Source organism: Apodemus sylvaticus, chromosome 20, assembly GCF_947179515.1.
Source record: "Apodemus sylvaticus chromosome 20, mApoSyl1.1, whole genome shotgun sequence".
Classification (NCBI taxonomy): domain Eukaryota; kingdom Metazoa; phylum Chordata; class Mammalia; order Rodentia; family Muridae; genus Apodemus; species Apodemus sylvaticus.
Genome location: NC_067491.1, coordinates 45,550,285 through 45,564,257, shown reverse-complemented (window position 1 = coordinate 45,564,257; position 13,973 = coordinate 45,550,285). Strand labels below are relative to the sequence as shown.

At 44.3% G+C, this 13,973-nt stretch overlaps 1 protein-coding gene across 2 annotated transcripts in view; it reads left to right on the top strand.

The window, feature by feature from the left end:
• The first annotated feature begins 1,723 nt into the window (after nucleotides 1-1,723).
• Nucleotides 1,724-13,973, top strand: part of Bltp3b (bridge-like lipid transfer protein family member 3B) — a 73,628-nt gene continuing 61,378 nt past the window's right edge. The window contains exons 1-2 of one of the 2 annotated variants that reach the window (XM_052164768.1): nucleotides 1,724-2,020; nucleotides 11,662-11,794. Coding sequence is in view for 1 of the 2 variants with exons in the window: in XM_052164767.1 (XP_052020727.1) it covers nucleotides 1,977-2,020 (44 nt within the window). In the remaining variant the exon portion in view is untranslated. The remainder of the gene's footprint in view (nucleotides 2,021-11,661; nucleotides 11,795-13,973) is intronic. The other variant, XM_052164767.1, reaches the window with a different exon arrangement.

Below are 13,973 nucleotides of genomic sequence, written 5' to 3'. Positions count from 1 at the left end.
TAAAAGAGGGTGTTGATCATGATGACCTCAAACTTATAGCAATCCTCCTGCCTCTGTTCCGGGAGTACTGAGATTACAGACCCATGTGTCACTACACCCAGCTTGATTCCTTTCAAATAGCTCAGATTGCTTTCATTCCTACACAGTATTTGTGTTAGCAAATTCTTGTTTGATAAACATGGCATGCTTCAAGCACTGTTAACTTTAATACAGGTTCTTCCCACCTCAAATGGCTGAACTGTCTATCTCCCAACTGTTTTTGAAATCTTTTAGTGATTTATACCTGCTTCCTCAAAGGGTGGCTAGCCAATATGACCCAGACCCATCAACAGTACCTAGTGGGGTCCCTGCCAAACCATCTCTAAGGGCAGACACTATATTTCAAAGATGATTAAAAGCGAGGTTAACTGGCTGGGAGAGCTGGCTTAGCAGACAATACACTTGCTATGTGAGCATGAGGACTTGAACTTGAGTCTTCAGAATTCACACAAAGCCAGAAATCTGTAATCCCAGCCCTCCTGCCTCCCCCCCCCCTTTTTTTTCCGAGACAGGTTTTCTCTGTATAGCCCTGGCTGTCCTAGAACTCACTCTGTAGACCAGGCTGGCCTCGAACTCAGAAATCCGCCTGCCTCTGCCTCCCAAGGTGTTCACCACCACTGGCCGGCATCCTAGCACTCTTTAGGCAATATGGGAGAGGTAACAAGAGACCAACAAGAGGATCCCAGGAGCCAGTATGCAAGCAGCTGTTAAGGAAGAGATAGAAAGTGAGGCTTTATACCCAGGGCTGTTCTCTCTTGTGTGACCCCTACTTGTGTGACCAAAGTCACATTCATATTTACATACATACACTAAGTAAAGCTAAAGGTGAAAAAGATCTTTCCAGGTTAACATCGCTAGAAAAAATATTAGAACCAGGACTTCAATTTGGGCATTCCATTGTAAAATTTCTACTGAGTGTGTGTGTGTGTGTGTGTGGCCAGAGTTTAACTTTCGAGAACAGTTCTTTCCTTCAGGGTGCTTTGGGCACCAAGTTCAGATAATTAAGCTTGCTTGAAAAGTACTTTTTCCGGGTAGTGGTGGCGCACGCCTAAAATCCAGCACTTGGGAGGCAGAGGCAGGCAGATTTCTGAGTTCGAGGCCAGCCTGGTCTACAGAGTGATTTCCAGGACAGCCAGGGCTACACTGAGAAACCCTGATTCAACCCCACACCCACCCCCCCAAAAAAGAAAAGAAAAGTACTTTTTCTGGCTAAGCCATCTCACTGGCCCTCGACTTTCTAAGTTCTAGGTGTTTAGATATATTCGGTTAAATCTGACATGCTGTCAATTTTACTTCCTTTAAGGTTAGACTAACGAACGGAAACATTAAATTGCAGCCGTTAGTCTAAGGGAAGGATCTTGACAAAAGAAACTTGAAATAAAAAGCTGAGATGGCCAAAAAAGTAACGCAAACAGAGCTATTTGTAGAGCAGAAAGTTGAGTTCGGAGGAAATGAAGAAGCAAGACTAGGAAGAGAAAGTCGGTGATAGAGACGCAAACAAGATGAAGGGGAGATGAAGAAAGGATGAAAGCCCAAGTAGCTTCTGGGAACAGGAGTCGATTGGTCCCGCAGAATCCGGGCAGCGGGGACCCAGTGGGAGTCCGAAGTGGGCGGCTGAAGATTCCCGGAACTCCCACAGGTCCCGCCCACCTCGAGCTCGCTCCGCCCCCGGCCGCTCTCCCCGCCCCCGGTCTCTTAGGTGATGGTGCAGCCAAGATGGCGCTGGCGGCGGCCGCGGCGGCCTGAGCGTCATGCTCCGGGTCCTCGGCGGCGGCTGCGGCGGCTGTGGCCTCGGCCAGGGCCTCGAGTCTCTCCTGAGAGTGAGCGCTCCGGCGCTTCTCCTCCGGCCCGGTGAGGCGGGACCGAGAGGAGACCGCCGCGAAGAGAGGAGGCTGTGAGGAGCGGCGAGAGAGCGGCGCTCGAGCCCCGCAGGCACCATGGCTGGGATCATCAAGAAACAGATCCTGAAGCACCTCTCCAGGTCAGCGAGCGCGCGGCTCCTGTCCCTTCCGCTGGCCGCCGGCTCCGGGGTACAGGTCGCAGGTTCGGGCTCTGCCGGTGCTGCAGGCGCCCCCGACCGGCCTCGGGAGTCACGCGGAGGGCGGCGGGGCTCGGCGGGCCGGGGTCTCCGCTGGGGGCCGGGGCTGATGACGTCCCCGGCGTCACCCAGGTGCTGGGTGGATGGGGGCGGGCTGGGACCCGGGCGGGCGGGCGGGGAAGCTCCCCGGGCTCGGAGCAGAGCGGTTCCGTTAACCGAGGAGGACTGGGGTGTGTGTGCGTGTGTGTGCCAGGGAAACGTTAACCTTGTGATTGTTCTCGGGGGAGGCCCCCCTACCTGGCGTTCCCGCTCCGCTGCACGGGAGGGTGTGTTGTTTGCACAGTTCGGATTTGTTTTAGGGAAATAGGCAGGGAGTTCTCAGCTTCGGCAAGTTCCCCATGGAAGTGGTTTTCAGTCCCGCGGCGTTCTTGCTGGAGAGTTTTCCGATTTTTGCCTCCGAGACCCTTGAGTTCAGGGAGTTAACGCCTCTGGTGTTTAAACCCCAGACGTGTCATTCTTTCCATTTCATAACACAGTTTTTTAGTCAGAAACATGACTCAGGAAACTGGCAGTTTGTTGCTGCTCTTGGCTTCTCCATATTTGTCTCAAGACACAGGCTAAATGTAGGATCCTGTTCCAAGTTGGTGACAGGGAATTAAAAGCTCTTGGTTAGGATCTCCTTCTCTCCTCTGTTATTTGTAAGTTAATGGATGCTTTTAACTGATTAAAGGAAGATTCTCGGGTTTAATGATAGACTTGTATAGTAAACATAAGTCTTCATTTTCTGAATATGTGTATATGTATACATGTATGTATATATTTTACAGTTGAGAACATATTGAACAAAAACAATACTATGATTCAGCAGATATTTTCCTGACATCAATCATATTGAATAAAATTTAATACACACAGTATTATACATAAAGTATCGAACTATAGCAAAGTTTGTGACCGTGTGTTTGGTTCTCTAATATCACTAATTAGAAAGTGTGTGTGTGTGTGTGTGTGTGTATTTGAAACAGGTTATGTAGCTCAGGCTGTCCTGTAACTCATAACAAATCCCAGGCTACCCTCAATCAAGTTCGGTGTCATCCTGCCTCACCTTCCTGAGTGCTAAGATTACAGGTGTGTGCTACCATGCTTTATTGGAAATATTTTTTTAATTATATAGGTAGTGCAATACTGAGTCACCTTATTTTGAATAATGTCTATTACTTAGCATAAGTCTGACTCATGAGATATACTTCACCATTGCCTATTTCTAGATCCATAAGAAAATTCAGATCCATAGACAAGGATTTTATTGTCTATTTCTCTCCCAAGAATAATGGTACTGTACTACTCTGTATGCCTAAAAGAAAATTTAATTCAGTCGATAAGTGCCTTAGGGCATTATCCTTTAATTCTCTTGTATAAGTCCATTTGGGAAGACCTCTTAAGAGCAAGAGTGTAATGGCTTACTCTATCACATAGATAAACTCCCACATACTTAGAGTTAAGTCCTTAGGATTACATTATAATCTTTCTGACTTCTTTTTAAATTAGAAAGTTTCTAAAACATTAGCATTTTCTTTCTTTTTAAATGGAGAAACCATTGGTAGTTTTTTTTAAAAAAAATCATTATATTTTTTATTTACTTATGTATGCATTCAAGTGTGCACATATGTACCTGATCCAGCCTATGAAAGGAAGTCTGAGGATAAGTGGTTCTCACTACCACGTGTATTCTGGAGGTGGAACTCAGTTTATCAGGCTGGGTAGAGTGCTGGCCTGGCATGAATGATGCCCTGGGTTCAATGCCTAACACCTTAACCAGCTTATAAACCTGGTGTGATGACAGATTTCTAGTTTCTGCACTCAGGAGGTAGAAGCTGTCTGATCAAGATCATTCTTGACAGCGTAGCCTGAGGCCAGCCCTGAATGCTGGAATGCATTGGAGGAGGGGGAACCTGTACCATCCTAGAGGAAAAATTAGGAAAATGTCCAAGTTCTTACAGGCTTTCCTGCAGGGACTCTTCCAGGAAGAAGACTGTCTAGAAAAATAGAATGGTCACTCTGAGTGAAACTTAAGATTTTAAGATTAAAACTGGCAGTACTGGAGGCTGGGCGGCACTTTTGAAGTTGGCATATTGGACAAGTGTGGATACACACTTTATGCTTTAAGTAAATACTGCATGGCTTGAGTGTTGTAAGTCGTATCTTTATTTCTTGCCCAATGTTTGTTTCCTAAATACCTCTTGCTTTAATGAAAGTTTATAGACTTGACTGCTCTGAACCAACTATGGGGTGTGTGAAGAGAGACAGGAAGAGGTTAGAAGTGTTATATTTTAAGAGAAATGAAACAGGAAAAGCCTTGACTGATAAAGTACCCAGATTTGTTAGGTCAGAACCGAGTATGTGTTGAAGGTGGAAGGTTACAAGGGAATCTTCTTTTTTTCCCCCACGAGGAAATAGGAAGTTCTTTAAAACATTCACATTTAAGAAAGGAAGATGGAGCAGGAACTACCTGTCATTTCGCCCTTGTTACACCATTTTATCTGTTGCTCTAGTCTCCCTGTGCACATGTGTGTAGGTATATGTGCAGGGAAATGTAGTTGAAGCTGTTGGGTGGGTCACAGATTCAGAGGAAGATCTGACCACATACCCTGACGTAGGCAGAAGACAGACTGGGACAAAAAGTACACATTTAATTAAACTGGGGCCTGAAAAGAGATAAGAAAGATCTCAGTACAAATGCTTGCCTCCCGTCGCTTAGCCTCAGGACATAGTATATGCTACACAGGTTTTTCTGCAGATTAAGAGTTCCCTTGGTAGACTGTACCTCCTGGGGTGGAGTCTTTGTCCTGTTTGAAGCAGTGGCTGTCAAACACTGGTACTTTGCTCCTCTGGGACATTTGGCGATGGTTTTGATTATTGTGCCGTACTTGGAAGGTTGTGACCTGGTAGGTAGAGGCCAGGGATGCTGCCAGACACTGCCATGCACAGCCAGCACAGACCTCTAAGATGAAATCCCATCTGGCCTGAATGTCAGCAGTCAAAAGGCTGAGAAACTGGTTTAAAATATGTAGATGTATATCAAATGATTGAGCTTGATAACTTTGGTAGCTATGGTTATTTTGTCTGCAGGCAACAGAAATGTGTCAATTTAAGTAAAAAGGGAAATCTATTTGAAGCTATTGGGTGGGTCACAGGTTCAGAGGAAGATCTGACCACATACCCTGAGACAGGCAGAAGACAGAATTTCCCTGGGCCTTCATCTTAGAGCAAAGCCTGTCAGTTTCAGATAGTCAACTAGACAGTTCTTTGCTGTAGAGGACTACTCCATGCAGTGTGGGGTGTTTAATATTTCTAGGAGTTTCCAAAAGTTCCCCAGAGGATAAAATTGCACCTGATTGAAAATTGCAACTTTGGAGTTAGGACTCTTACTCTCTGATCTTTCCTGCCAAGTTTTAAATTCTTGGGAGAGAAAATTTTTATGGCCCAGTTGTAGCTATTCATAGATCAGTTTGTCATGGTAAAGAGTGGGGCAGTGTCTCAGTTCCCTTTACTGCTGTGAAGAGACATGACGAGTGAAGCAGTTTATAAAAGAAATCATTTAGCTGGGGGCTTACATTTCCATAGGATGAGTCTGTGGCTGTCACGTCAGGGAGCATGACAGCAGGTATGTAACACTGGGCTTACATCCTTATCCATGAGCACACGACAAAGAAAGAAAGCCAACCGGGAATAACATGGACATTTGAAACCCCAAAGCCTGCCCCCTCCACACCTCCAGCGATTCATCTCCTCCAATAAGGCCACACCTCCTAATCCTTCCCAGATAGTTCCATCAAGTTAAGGATCAAGCATTCAAATACAGGGGCCTGTGGAGGGTGTTCACATTCAAACCGTCACAGACAGCAAAGATCTGGTTAGAGAGAGAATTATTTTGAATCGAGATTGCTGCTCACTTTGGTGTCAATAATAGGCTTAGCTAAATTAGATTTTCATGGGCCTCATTTGCTAAGGAAACTGAACTTCATACCTGGGTTGTGGTTGACTGCTAATAAGTAATTCCAGCTAATACAAGGATATAGTTAGTATAGAAGTCTTGTTTGTGGCATCTGGGTCCAGGAACACTATCTAAAGGAGAAATATAACATCTGCAAATGACTTGGAGTAACTTATGCATTGGAAGGATGCTGTATCCTTCAGAACCTAGTATCAGTAACTGTGTGTTTGGAGAACCAGATTTGAAAAGGTTCTGGGTCCAGGCCTGCTCCAAGGATAGCAGTAGGAGAGACAACCTGAATGTCTCAGTAGGAGTCATTTTGTAAACTAAGGGGAAAGGACAGTTTAAAAGGGTGAGTACAGGCTGAGGAGTTGGCTTGTGGGCGAGGCGCCTGCTGCACACCTGTGAAGACCTGCGTTGAGATCCCTACCACCCACACATGACCCCATGCAGCAGTGAGTGTCTGTAATCCCAGGGCTGGGAAGGCTGGGAGGCTTTCTGGAGCGTGCTGGCCTGCTGGTCCAGTGGGCACAGTGAGCTTCATGTTTAGTGAGGCAGTCTGCCCCAAAGGTAAGCAAAAAGGAGAGCGGGTAAAGAAGAAGGTGTCAGGTGTTAGTGTCTGCGTGCACATATATGTGTCCGTATACAAACTCCTGCACAAAGTCACAAGTAGCTAGATCTCTATTCAGAGACTGGGTTTTCTCATGATTTCTCGTTTTTGTTTTTGTCTTGTTTTGATGTAAGGTCTTGCTATTTAGCACAGCTTTGCTTGGGACTCAGCATTTCTAGGTAATTACTGTGTGTGTTGGGTGCTTGCATGCTGTGGTTTACATGTGGAAAGTCAGAGGACAACTTGTGGGAGCTAGATCTCATTCTTCCATGGAGGTCCTAGGAACGGAACTCAGGTCATCAGGTTTAGTGGCAAGCGTCCTTACTGAGCCATCTCATCAGCCCTTGTTTGGGACTCTTGATCTTCCTGCGTCCAGCTTGCAAGTGCTATGAATTCAGGCTTGAGCCCGGACCTCTGGCCCACATTTTGTAATAAAGCTGGACAGTTTGTAGGGATATGTGCATTTCAGAGCCTTTTTTTTTTAAAAAAAATTTATTTTATATATGTGAGTACACTGTTGCTATAGCTGTCTTCAGACACATCAGAACAGGGCATGGGATCCCTTTGCAGATGGTTGTGAGCCACCATGTGGTTCCTGGGAATTGAACTCAGGACCTCTGGAAGGGAAATTTCAGATCCTGAGCACGCATGTGCGCTCATACAGCCACACCCCACATATTAGAGCACTACAGATGCAAGGATGACTTTAATTGATTCTGTTCTGTTCTAGGAAGCATAAATAGGGATTTTAGCTTATTTCTAAACTTCACTGCTGTATGAAATTTGTGAGTTGGTTTCCTTAGATTAGGCAACTGAGAAAACTTGGTTCCTTTTTGGATTACAAATGAATTTACTTTTAAAAGAATTGAGATTATTTAAAAGTAATTTTGTTTTTTTATAGTATTCATTTGAATGGAATCCCTAGTAGTACGTGTATGTTGACATTAGCTATGCTAGTTTTTTAACAAGTAAGTTACTAGATGCCTACTCTGTTCCACTGAGAACATAGCAATGAGAAAGCTCGACAGAACCCTCCGCACACACTCAGGGTGTTATGTTGAATCCGACAATGAGGGTAATCAATAAATAGTAAACAGAGAACATGTAACCGTGTTGAGTGCAGTTTAAACAGTAACAAAAAGGGGATAGGAAGGTAGGGATGGGGTTCGTAGTTAGTCCCGATTGTGGCAGTCAGGAATGCTCAACTGGAATGTAGTTAACAAGACCGGAAAGGGGTGGTGGGAGCCAAGGCAAACAGCCCTGACGGTGGTAGCTTGCTTGTTATTTTGAAATATGTTGAGGTCTTCAGTGAGGCCAACTAGAGTGAAGTAGGGAAGAAAGCCCAGGCCACAGCTGTGGGGTGGACCTCAGTGGTGAGGAGCTTGCTTGGCATGCTCAGAGCCCCGAGTTTGATCTGCACCGGACGACAATGACGATGTCCAGATCATGTTGAAGTACAGGGAGAAAAAGACGTGGGCTCTCCAGCTTCAGATCTAGAATGCTCGGCTGTGTGCACAGGGCTCTGAGGGCTATGTAGGGCGCCAGCTGTGAAGTGCAGAGCCATGCAGGGCCTGCCTGCAGCCCTAGTGTGTGCCATGTGGAGAAGGGAACTCAGGAATTCAAGGTCATTCCTGGCTACTTTGTGGGCTGGAGGCCAGCACAGGCTCGGTAGAAGACAGGGCCCCTTGTATCCTTCATCTCTACAACCTGTTACCCACTGGGAATTTCTGTCCTTCCTCGTGAGCCCTGGGAACCAAACCCAGGCCTCCTGGAAGAGCAGCAAATAAATGCTCTTAATCACAAGCCATCTCTCCAGCCCTGAGTTTCAGGTTTTATTTCTGTATTTGCTGGGACAAAGTTTCTTAATAACCAGAATCAATGTGGAAACTGGTAATGACTGGTTTTTACACTGAAGTGAGGTTGGAAATCACTGGAGTTTATATATATATAATTTTTAAGCAAAGGCTCACCCTGGCCGGTGTGCGAGCAATGGGACAAGAGAAGAAGGAAAAGGCCAATGGAGATAGTTAGTTATGCAGGTGAAAAACTAGTAGCAAGGTAGATAGATGCCGTAGAGTTGCTGAGGGTCAGCTTCTAGATGTCTGCCTCCTGGAGGCGGTCTCTTCAGGTTCTCTCTCCCTGCTGTTGTGTATTTCAGCTAATGTCATCCCCACTGGATCCTGGGAACCTCTCTAACCCCTGGCGTCTGGGACTTTCTAGTGGTTCCCCAAGATTCCCAACCCCCACTGCAACTTATTTCACTTCATTCTCCTGGCCCTCTGGACTTCTCTCCTGTCTCTTCCCATACCTGGTCCTGCCCCCCATTTTTCCTCCCCTCCCTCTCCCACCAGGTTCCTCCCACCCTCTGCCTCCCATGATTATTGTGTTTCCCGTTAAAGTGGGTTTGAAGCATCCACACTTTGGTCTTCCTTCTTGTTAAGCTTCATATGATCTGTGAGTTCTATTGTGGGTATTCTGAGCTTTTGGGCTAATATCCCCTTATCAGTGGGGATATCAGTGAGTACTTACCATATATGTCCTTTTGAGTCTAGGCTACTTCACTCAGGATGATATTTTCTGGATTTTTTTGTTTGTTTATTTTGGTTTGGTTTGGTTTGGTTTTTCGAGACAGGGTTTCTCTGTGTAGCCCTGGCTGTCCTGGAACTCATTCTGTAGACCAGGCTGGCCTCGAACTCAGAAATCCTAAGTATATCCTAAGAATAATTTTTATTAAATTACCTTTTCCCTGAACATAATCCAAAAGTTTTCCATTCAGGTCCACATAACTTAGATTTAAAGGTTTGTAATTGACATTTGGTTTTATTATATTATTTATTGCATTATTATGAGGTACACTTATAATCTGTCTCTGCCTCCCAAGTGCTGGGATTAAAGGCGTGCACCACCACTGCCTGGCTAGGATGATATTTTCTAGTTCAATCTGTTTACCTACAAAGTTTGTGAAATCATTGTTTTTTTTTTTTGTTTTTTGTTTTTGTATTTATTGTATTTTTTGAGTACACTGTTGCTGTCTTCAGACACACGAGAAGGGGGCATCAGATCCCATTACAGATGGTTGTGAGCCACCATGTGGTTGCTGGGAATTGAACTCAGGACCTCTGGAAGAGCAGTCAGTGCTCTTAACCACTGAGCCATCTCTCCAGCCCCCAAATCATTGTTTTTTAATAGTTGAATAGTATTCCATTGTGTAAATATACCACATTTTCTGTATCTATTCATCTGTTAAGGAACATCTGGGTTCCAGCTTCTAGCTATTATAAATAAGGCTGTTTATGTCCTTTTAGGACAGGCCTCATTTACAGGGACATTTCCTGTGAGCAGTTTTAATGAAGCTAGTCTTTACTTACCTTCATTTTTAAGATTTGATTGGTATTTATTTTGTATGTATGTATGTATGTATGCATGCATACATGCGTGCATGCGTATTAAAACAACACTTGTTTGGTTGTTGTCCTTAGTTCTGTGGTTGCATTCTCTTTATGGACAGACAGTCCTAATGGTCAAGGCCAGTACTGATTGGTTTGTTCCTTATTGCTCCTTTAGCTTCTGTGGTAGAAACTGAATGTACAAGTTCAGAAATACACTGATTGCCTAGAGAAATAAGTTTATATGAGTGGGGAGGTGGCTCAGGAGTTAAGAGCAGCTGCTGTTCATGCAGAACTTGTTCAGTTCCCAGCACCCACCCACTGGTTCACAACCATCTTTAATTCCAGTTCGAGGGGATCTGGCGCCCTCTTCTGGCCTCTGTAGGCACCAGATAAGCATGTAGTACCTATACATGTGTGTGTGTGTGTGTGCGCACACATGTGCATAGGATATAAGTTGCTTGTTCTCAAAGTTGCAGATTTTTGGTAGATTTAAAAAATTGAGCCACTCTAGGTGCTGGGAATTGAACCTGAGTCTAAAAGGGCAGCCAGTATTGTTAACAGCTGATGTGTTTCTCCAGACCCTTTAAGAAACTTGGATATACAGATACAGTTCATTACTGGAACATTCTCTGGTTTATGAGTTATTTTTCTTCTTTGCCCCTCTCTTCTTCCCTGTCTCCTTTCCTTCCTTCTTTAAGAGGCAGGGTCCAGCACCATAACTTAGGCTAGGCTGGAACACACTTAGTACCCCAAATTGGTCTTGAACTCACAATAATTCCCCTGCCTCTGCCTCCTGACTACTGGCAGTACAGATGTGAACCACCACACTAGGCTGAACTATTTTTCATAGGTAATGGTATGTATGCTTCGGTATTCAGACATGAGAACTACAGTTTTCACTGACTTGGTAATTTTATTTGTAAGTTGCTTGTTTTATAGAGTGTCTGAATTTATTTAATGTTAAGTTATTCACTGCAGTCTTTATATAAGGTTTATTCCACATAGCAGTCTCATTTTTGTTGGTGCTTTTTTTTTTTTTAAGATTTATTTATTTATTATATGCAAGTACACTGTAACTGTCTTTAGACACCCCAGAAGAGGGCATCAAATCTCATTACTACAGATGACTGTAAGCCACCATGTGATTGCTGGAATTTGAACTCAGGACCTTTGCAGGAGCAGTACAGTGTTCTTTTTTTTTTTTTTTTTTTTTTTGAGGTAGCCCGGGCTGGCCTCGAACTCAGAAATCCACCTGCCTCTGCCTCCCAAGTGCTGGGATTACAGGTGTGAGCCACCACCGCCCAGCTTCAGTACAGTGTTCTTAACTGCTGAGCCATCTCTCCAGTCCCTTGTTGGTACTTTTATATGCATTTGAAAGTGGTTGTTCCACAGGAGAGTAATGGCATGGTGGAGAGGGTGAGGAGCCCAAGTGGTTAGTGTGTTTGCAGATGTAGCAGTGTCTGCCTGCAGGTGATCTGGTGTGAGATACAACTGTTCTTCTAAGCACATCACAGCTGAATATTTCACTCCTCTTCCTTCCTTCCCTTAAACTTGCCCCCTTCTGTGTCCCCTGTGTCCCCATTCCCTACAGCGGTCCCTGCTGGCTGTGGTGGAGATTGGTGTGCTGTGAATTGCACCATCACCTAAGTGAGTACCAGAAGCATCTAAGGACCTGGCAGCTGACTGCCTGCTTTCTCCAGGAAAAGGGACCTTTGGTCCCTCAGGTAATACTTCTGTTCCCCAGTTTTCATTTCCTTTCTGTAAGCACGGATTGTGCCCCACATAAAAATGACCTCATTTTAAAAAAGTAGATAGCTACAAGTTCATGTAAATACTCCTTTAGAATGGTTCTTTGTTTTTGTTAAAGGACAAGGTTTGGCAACTCAGAAAGTTGTCACCATCCTTTTTTGATGTTGCAAAGGAGAGTTTGATAATTTACAGCCAGGTATTAGGCAATAGTAACTAGCATTTGATGTTTTATTGTGTATGGCTTCGTAGTCTAATGTGATTACTAAGGTCCAAAGACTTTTTTTGATCATAAAAATGTTTTGGTAACTTCTCATTCTCCGTTGAAGGCCTTAAGAGATTATTGTGTGCTTAATATCAATTTTGATCTGTACAATTTAAATAGAGTCATAATCATGGTATTGGTTCCGTTTGCCATTGGGTAGCCTTTCATCAGTGGCGAGCTGTGCCACCTGCACATAGCTCCGGCAAATAGGGATATCAGATAACACACACACACACACACACACACACACACACACACCAGGTCCAAACAAAAGACAAAAAATATTTCAATGACATTATGCAACTCACTACATAGCTTGGACTAATGGGACAGTTAATAAGCATTGGTGGTCAATTGTCACAGTGGTCTTGTTTGCCATTCTTGCTCCTCTTGCTCCTCTGTAGACACTTAGAAATCTGGATCTCACCACAAAATTGTCAAACTTTTAGAAACTTTTGAAATTACTTTACTGTAGTGCAATTACAATTTTTTTGTTTATACAGGCATTCAGGGACAACTCTGATCTTGTGTGTACATTCAGTAAGTCGTCTGGGTCAGGCACTCAGAATGTATAGTCCAGCCACAATCTGGTGCATTTTCTCCATTGCCCTCTTTAACATAGCGTCTGCTGGTCAGTGCTTATCTTACTGAAGATGAGCTATTCTAATTGTATTCTGGTTTTTGGTGGTTGTTAAGATGTATTTATTTTATGTGTATAGGTGTTTGGCTTGCATGTCTGTCTGTGAACCATGTGTGTGCCTGGTGTTCATGGAAGCCAGAAGAGAGTATCTGGTCTCTTGGAACTGGGGGTATACATGGTTCCCAACAGTCACACGGAGTGCTGGGAATCATCTTCCAAAAGAATAATCAGCACTGTTACCTGCTGACCCCTCTTCAGCATTGTGAGAACACTGTGTGTCACTACTCGTTATTTTCAGGGTTAATCTTTTTCATTTACCTCCCTATGCTTTTCTTTTCTTCCCATTTCTGGGAGTAGACCCTAGCACCCCATAGATGCCAAGCAAGTGCTTAACTAGTAAGATGTAGCCCTAGCCCTTTGAGGTTTATTTCTGTTTTTGAGACAAGATCTCACTAAGTTTTCCAGACAGGGAGACCTTTGAACTTTCTTTGCATCCTAAGCATGTCTTGAGCTTGCCCGGCTTCCTGGGTAGCTGGATTCCAGGCTTGTGCCCCAGACCCAGATTAGCTCCTCATTTGAATCAGTCATGGTCCCTTTTAGTAGATGGCCATTACATTGATAAAGAAGTATTTATTGTTTATGTGAGTTTATGTTTATGTGAGTGTTTTTCCTGTGTATGCATGTTTACTCTATGTGCCTGGTAACTGTGGACCCAGGGGAACCGCAGTAGCTCCCTGCGACCGAGTTAAGACAGTTTGAGCTGCCACACAGGTGCAGGGATCTGCATCCGGGTCTTCTGCAGAGCAGCACGCTCTCCATCCCACCTGCCTGATCCCTGAGGTTATCGTGTTCCGAAAGTAGGACATGGCATACTGCTTGGCACACATTTGAGAATCTCTGCTCTCACTACCCACATTTATCAGTTTTTGTATCAGTTTTCTGCAACTAAATGTTCTCATTTCCTTCTGGTCTTACAGTTCTTTATTTCAGCCCTAGCTCTGTTAGCAGAGAGGTATTTTGGAGCTAATCTGACTTTAGCTTTTGCTAAATCTTTTAATGGTTCATGTTGAAGTTTTCAAGAAAAAGTTTCTTATAACATTCTTTACCCTCAAAGAATTTTGTTTTGAAACAGGGTTTCTCTACATAGACCATGTATCCTGGAACTCACTGTGAAGACCTAGCTGGCCTCAAACTCAGTGAAATTCTCCTGTCTCTGCCCCCAGAGTGCTGGGATTAAAGGCATGCACCATCA